Source organism: Saccostrea echinata, unplaced genomic scaffold (assembly GCF_033153115.1).
Source record: "Saccostrea echinata isolate AGI-Se365-2 ecotype Australia unplaced genomic scaffold, CSIRO_AGI_Sech_v1 ptg000001l, whole genome shotgun sequence".
In the NCBI taxonomy this organism is placed as follows: Eukaryota; Metazoa; Mollusca; class Bivalvia; order Ostreida; family Ostreidae; genus Saccostrea; species Saccostrea echinata.
Window position 1 is genome coordinate 46,073,748 of NW_026889750.1, and position 6,915 is coordinate 46,080,662.

The 6,915-nt window shown below is 33.0% G+C and overlaps 1 protein-coding gene across 1 annotated transcript; it reads right to left on the reverse strand.

Moving 5' to 3' along the window:
- Positions 1-1,322: 1,322 nt before the first annotated feature.
- Positions 1,323-6,639, reverse strand: LOC133180128 (postacrosomal sheath WW domain-binding protein-like). Its single transcript, XM_061314706.1, has 5 exons — positions 6,583-6,639; positions 6,402-6,430; positions 5,492-5,733; positions 3,251-3,326; positions 1,323-2,226 (listed from the first exon to the last, which is right to left on the reverse strand). Exons 2-5 carry the CDS (start codon positions 6,408-6,410, stop codon positions 2,209-2,211), a joined length of 345 nt encoding a protein of 114 aa, XP_061170690.1. The 5' UTR covers positions 6,411-6,430; positions 6,583-6,639; the 3' UTR covers positions 1,323-2,208.
- Between the last annotated feature and the right edge of the window lie 276 nt (positions 6,640-6,915).

Below are 6,915 nucleotides of genomic sequence, written 5' to 3' on the forward strand. Positions count from 1 at the left end.
TTGAGGGACAGATTCAACAGCTAACTGGTGAGGTAAAGGCTATGAAGCATCAGTATAGCTGCAGCCCACAGATGCCTTGACAACACAGAGCAGCAAGACAGCTTCCAGCGAGGAAGAAGACAAGGATAATATGGGGGAAATTTTAGTCAGAGAGTATGCCTCAATCAGATATTGTGCCACATACACAGATTTAGATATAGGAACCAAGATGAAGTGAATCCTTTTATTATGAGCATCTTAGTAAAGATGTAGAACACATTCTATAGAAGAGACTATAAGGATAGAATGTACAGATTGCCCTGCATAGGTTTGGTTTGAACATATTTTATTGTCTTTAAATTTTACAATTGGGATCGGGCAAAAGTTCTAAAAACTTGATACCTTTCCCTACATGTGAATTATATCAAACATATTTACATATATGGGTCACAGTTAAAAATTCATAAGCACAGAAAATTACCAACATACATTATATAGCACACAAATTGGATAGAATTCGCAAAAGGTGTCAATCATCCTGGTGCAAGGTGCAATTATGCCGACTTTTCTCATAGAATCCGGTTTAGCCTCGCTTACAATGTATATATTTTTGGGAACTCAGGGTCCACAAAATAATTGCAAGAGAACGATGAGCCTCGACTGTCACCTGAGTATTACGAGTTTCTCAGGCTATGGCCCACCTGGAACTCAGATCTCGTATGACTGAAGAGTTAACAGTGTTATGAGAACACTATAAATAGGGTGGAATTAAGGGTAGGCCCATTGTCCTCCATGAAACCTGATATATTTCAAACTTGCATCAATTTTCGAAAAAAAAAAATTGCCAGCGGAGGGTGCCAGATTGTACATTCCCCACAAGTCTCAATACAAAATTTTAGGCTTGAAAAAACCTTCAGGAAATCAACATGAACTAGGTGTCCTAGAATTCAGAGGTGATTTCTGGTACCCGGACAGAAGCTAACTTCTCGTGATATACCTCAATATGTGACCTCTGATATCACCAGAAGTGATCTGTAGTCTATGTATTAGTAGGGACTCGTGGTTATATGGCCATATTGCTTTAATTTTAATCAAATCAGAGTATGACATTTCCGATTCTCTTTATAACTTAAATCATGCAACTCCTAACCAAGTCGATGCATGAAAAAAAAAATCTCGTCGAGGTAAGTGTATACAGAATTAGAAGATATATTGATGTGAACTCTTCGTAACGTGTATAACAAAAAAAACCTCTCAATCTTTAATATAAATATTTTTATAATGGTATGATCACAAATTTATATGAAAGACAACAAAAATGAATATATCTACGTACATATAAAATAGATATAAATGAATAGCAAAGAAAGACCCTTAAAATTTTTAAACATGAGAGTCATGGTAAAGACCCATAAGCTAAAAAAGCAAAATATTTAAAAAGGCAAAATCTATGTACAATAATATAACAAAAATTGCATTGAATTTAAAGATCTGTAAATCAGATTACCCCATGTTAATTAAAAATACGGTTGACTGTGTAAGAAAATAGTTCTTTTGAAAATTCTCAATAATTTTGACACATGCATAGATAGTATTTCATACAAAAAAAATCGTTATTTATATTGAAAGGCCTCCTTCGTACTCAGCGATCGACAACTCTTTTTGTGTTGCAAGAAAAATTGTTAAATTCTCCCAGAATTTATATCTGTAATTTGCTGACCATAAGTTCTGTATATTTTATGTTTATCATTTCTTTCTTATATGAATTTAGGTATATTTCTCCCAAAACCGAGTGTTTAATTAGCGTGATAAGTCTTGTAATTACCAGAATAATTCCTTAATTATTGGAGAAGAAAGAATAGAACTTACATTTGTCTCTTTCAAATTCATACTAAGCTACAGCTCAGTCAGATATGTTTTGTTTATAATATCCTGCAGCCTAATAGAAATTTAAGAAACCAGCAGATTACATTTAGAAAGGTGTATTTAATGACTAATTGGCTGTTCAGTTTTTTGGACCCCAGAGTTCATAAGAAAGCAAAAGACCCCGAAAGCAATAAACATGATTATATATATAACAGTTAAAACACTCCAAAACTGGTTTATCCTGAAAGTCAGAAATCGTTTTCTATGTACAAAACACTTGGAATGTTTTGATTAAAGCAGTCAGTGTTTCTTCATGTCAAATTTTTGAGTTTCCAGTCTCTCCCTTATTCAGCATGGCTTCTTCTACACATCGCATATACACTGCAAAAATAAACGAAGTAGGTTTACAATAACACAATGGGTATGCGCGGATCTAAAGAGGAATTCCCCTGGAATTTGGAGAGTTATAAAATGTATATACTAAAGCAACTAAAAGTGACCTTGGACCCCCTAGAAAAAGCGGATCCCTGTTTAGTTGGTTTGAAAAGTCATACAAACGAAGCTGAAGTGAGCTAACCCCCCCCCCCCCCCGAAAGGTGTAAAAGCAACTCCTTTTACTTTTATGCCATGTAAATAAATTGCAAGCGTACATAAAATCTCATGTTAAAGTATTAAATAATTTTCCTTCTGTGATATAAACTACATTTCCAATAATTGGTAGATCCTGATTGGTAGATTCTGATTTAGTTGAATTAAACTTGATGTAGACTGATAGATGCCTATCAGTAGATGTTGATTGGTATATGTTTGGAAGATGTTGATTGATAGATATCTGGTGGGAGATTTTCACTTATAGATGCCATAGATACAGATTGAAAGATTCTGATTTCACAAGCTAATTGAAAGATGCATGTCGTAATAAATGTGACGATTGGTGTCTGTTAACGGTAGATCCTGATTGGTTGATTCTGATTTAGGTGATGTTGGAAGCCTATCACAAGATGTTGATTAGTTAATGTTTGGAAGATGTTGATCGATAGATATCTGATGGGAGATGATGATTGGTAGATACTGAGTGAAAGATACTGATTGGTAGATGTTGACTGATTGATGCCTATAAACAGATACTGAATGGTTGATGTTTACTGGCAGATGTTGATTGATAGATGTTTGGTGGGAGATGTTTTTGGTAGATACTGTTTGAAAGATGCTGATTTCGGATGTCTATTTTTATGTAGATATTCGATAGTTCTAAGCTGATTACTAGATTTTTATTGATGGATACCAATAACATGCTTGTTGATAGATAGTTGATAGGTAATTTTTGGGAGATGTTTATTGGTGGTCGTTGATTGATATATTTGAGAGGTAGCTGTTCATTGGATTGGTAGATATGGCTACTTACCAGACCGATCCAAACGAAGACCCACGGCCAAAACAGCAAGCATATTACCAGATTTAGACAAGTTTCTTCGTGGAATCTGTAAATAGAATTTCTTTTTGTGTGATCGATGGTTTTGCTTTGTTTTTACCATGAAGGACAATAAAATAAATCTCAAATTACAGTAACTTTGATATAACAAAGGTTGAGAGTTGTCCATACTAAAAATTAAGTAATCTGTTCACACGTGTCGTATGGCCTATACATGTACTTCTAAGTTAAGTAACCTTTTAACACAAATAAATACCGTTTATTTTCCAAGGTATGCTAAAATCAATTCCGAAATTGACTTTTTTTTTTACTAGAAGCAAGATTTGGCCTCGGATCATTCACGCCATTTGTATTGTTTAAATGAGCTTGAATACTATTCGTTATCTTCATATTTCATTGTAAAGATGGTATGACTGGGCAATTTTTTCCTTGGAATGAATTGAATACTCTCAAAAAATTCTAAACATTCATTCACTGCTAAATTTTATTTAATTTCATCATAAGGTCTTATCAAGTAACTACATGTAATAACATATTTATCAGTTTAATTATTTAACTCTAACAAGTTTCACAGAAATTCCGAGAAAAAAATCCAATATATATCTCAGTAGGTTCCCCCTGAAAGTTAACGACAGTCTAAAAGCAAGTCAAAATCCTCAGTTAGAAGCAGAAGTAAGTATACGTAGTCCGCATTTGTTTGTTGTAAAAATTCAGATCTTAATTATAAGAATAATATATATCACTTAACCTCTTATATTATTACTCTTTATAAAATGAATACCATAAAATTGTCCATTTCCCTCAGAAGGCACCACTTCCCAATTCCCTTAAAAATCCAGAGCTACTCCCTGGGACTACTCCCTCATTAATATTTTTAAGCAATCAAAATGCTTAGCGGGCGGAGCGTTCAAGAAATCTCGGGATTATTAACAATATAACTATGACGTCAAAACATTTCGACATGCGATGTCAAAATCATACAGGAATTATAACAAAATGACGAGCAAAATTTCTGTGGAATTATTTCATTTTTCAAAAAGATGTTATTATTTTCCTCGGTGGTGATGCATTAGAAATCTTCGCCGCCTCAAAAAATAGTTTTTTCCTTGAGGAAGAATAAACTTGCTATTTCCCTCATACTCACATACTCGCTTTCATTAAAATTTACCAGTTAATTAGAACCGCCAATCGTGTACATAATCGCCCTCTTTTTTCGCTATTGCACTGCCTTTTTTTTTTTTAAATAGATTGACTGATTGATTGTATATTGTTTTACGTCTCATTCGAGACTTTTTTTTTTGAAATAGAAAACGAAAGTAGAACTTTAATTAGATTAACAATAATTACTCTGCGAGTAAAATCTTTGTACAGTTTTAGGGCTGGGACGATACAACATTTTCTATATCGATACGTATCACGATATTTGAGCCATGATACGATATGTATCACGATACGTTGAATTGGTTTTAAAAGTTTTTTTTTGTATTGAAATGAACAAAGCATTTCTTCACAAATAAAAATAATTTATTCAAAGAAGTTGTGTATCTGTTATCAAACAAAATTATTGTACACAAGTGGTGTTTATCATTATGTATTTCATATTTATGTTTTGCATATTTTTTTTTTATACTTAACCCAAAATGTTAAGTAAACAAAAACAAAAAAAATCTCAGAAATTTTTTTTTGGCGATCTTTCGATATTTCTTTATACATATCAATAAGCGTATCATCCTCACATTGAATGCATATCTCGATATATCGTTCCAGCCTTTTACAGTTTACGGATTAATACATTGCAACATCATTTTTGTGAAATCAATTTCTGATCATTAGAATGATGTAGTTTACTTGTGTAGCAGGTTTTATTAATATTGAAATTTGACCATAACTTTACTAGTGTTTCTAAAGAGTTTTCAGAAAGATTTTTGTTTTATGTAATCATGTCAAGATTGTTTGCCAAAATGTAGAACCAATTTATAGAAATGCATTTGTTGGCATGGTCTTTCTGTGTGAGAAGCAAGTTTAATTGAATTTGGACCAAAACTGTGGAAGGAGTAGGAATTGAAAAAAAAAATGCTTGCAGCTAGCTATAGGCAGACAGACAGAAGAATGGCAGACACCTTACTACCGCATAAGCCATAAACTCTTGTGGTCTCTGACTACCAAAGGTTAAATTTTGCATATTATCTGGAATCTTCGACATTAACCAATCACCTTCTTTTACGTTCTTGTACGACCACTCCGCCGCCTCCTTGCTGCACTACCACAACGTTGGACTGTTGAGTAGTAGTTGGGGCTCCATACCCTGGCTGGGAATATCCATATCCAGCTGGGGGATGTCCGTATCCAGGTTGTGGCTGTCCGTATCCAGGCTGTGGCTGGCCATATCCTGGTTGGGGTGGGCCGTAACCTCCACCGTATGGGGGAGGGGCACCCCCGGGTGGTGGATATGCTGGCTACAATTGTAGATTATGTGTGCATTTTGGAAATACAAGTAAAGTATTTATAATTTTATTGCTAGGAAACAAGTAAAGGTTAAATGTTAGTAAAATTTGGTTAATAAAAAAGACAACCAATCATTTCTAATTAGAGAGAAAATTAACCATAAACTGTTAACTTTTAATACACGCTCTGACTTTAAACAATGTGTGACAAAATATAATTCAATACCTTATTAATGAGAATGCGGATATTTAAAACTTCTTTCTTATTAATATTCGTAGTGTTTGTTTAAGAGACAGATGTTATTCAAAGTAAAAAATAATGATTGTCTATTTAAATGGCATGGATCATGTACCACAAATTGCAGGACTTTAAATGTCACTCTGTTCAATACCTTTGTTGCGAACCACGGTTAAATACACTTATTTGAACAGACCAGATAATTTGACATGCTTCCACATAACGCCATAGAAACAACAAATCTGATACCGACAAGTTACAAGTCCCTGCAGAATAATATAATAGATCGATCCAAAATCAAATTTTCGATTGTATTCATCTATGTTTGTCGGTTTGATACGAGCTTTTCAAATGAAAGACATATATCAATGATGAATACAAAGAAATAACATTCTGAAAGGTAGAAATATTGTATATTTATATGAAATTACTAAATACTTACGTTTGACATCTTCTTTACACGATTTTCTACTGCAATGAATAATCGGTATCCTTTACTTATCTTTTCATATTATAAGTACAATCCGACAAATTCTCTTTATTGATTAAAATGTAGCGTTTTCTACCTTATTTTAACATTATATTGACAAAATGTTGGAAAGATTACAAATAAACATAATTACCTTAGCCGGTGCTAGGAATTTTAAACGACAAATGGCGGATGTTTATGTCTAAATGCGCAAAGGAATTTAAATACCCCCTGACGTCATGAAACTGTGGTCAATCCATGTACTAGTTATTTTTAACTTCCGCCTTCATTTAATTCTAGTTAATTATTTTCAAGAATGCCGAAATTTGAAAAACTGTTGTCAACTGAACACAGATAATGCACCTTGTCATCTCTTTATTTTTTTTTCTAAAATTGATTTATTCCGATATAATTTAATTTTGATTCTAATTTTTTAGTGTCAAACTTAATATTTATTTCTTAATATTATCTTGTCAAAAAATGTATT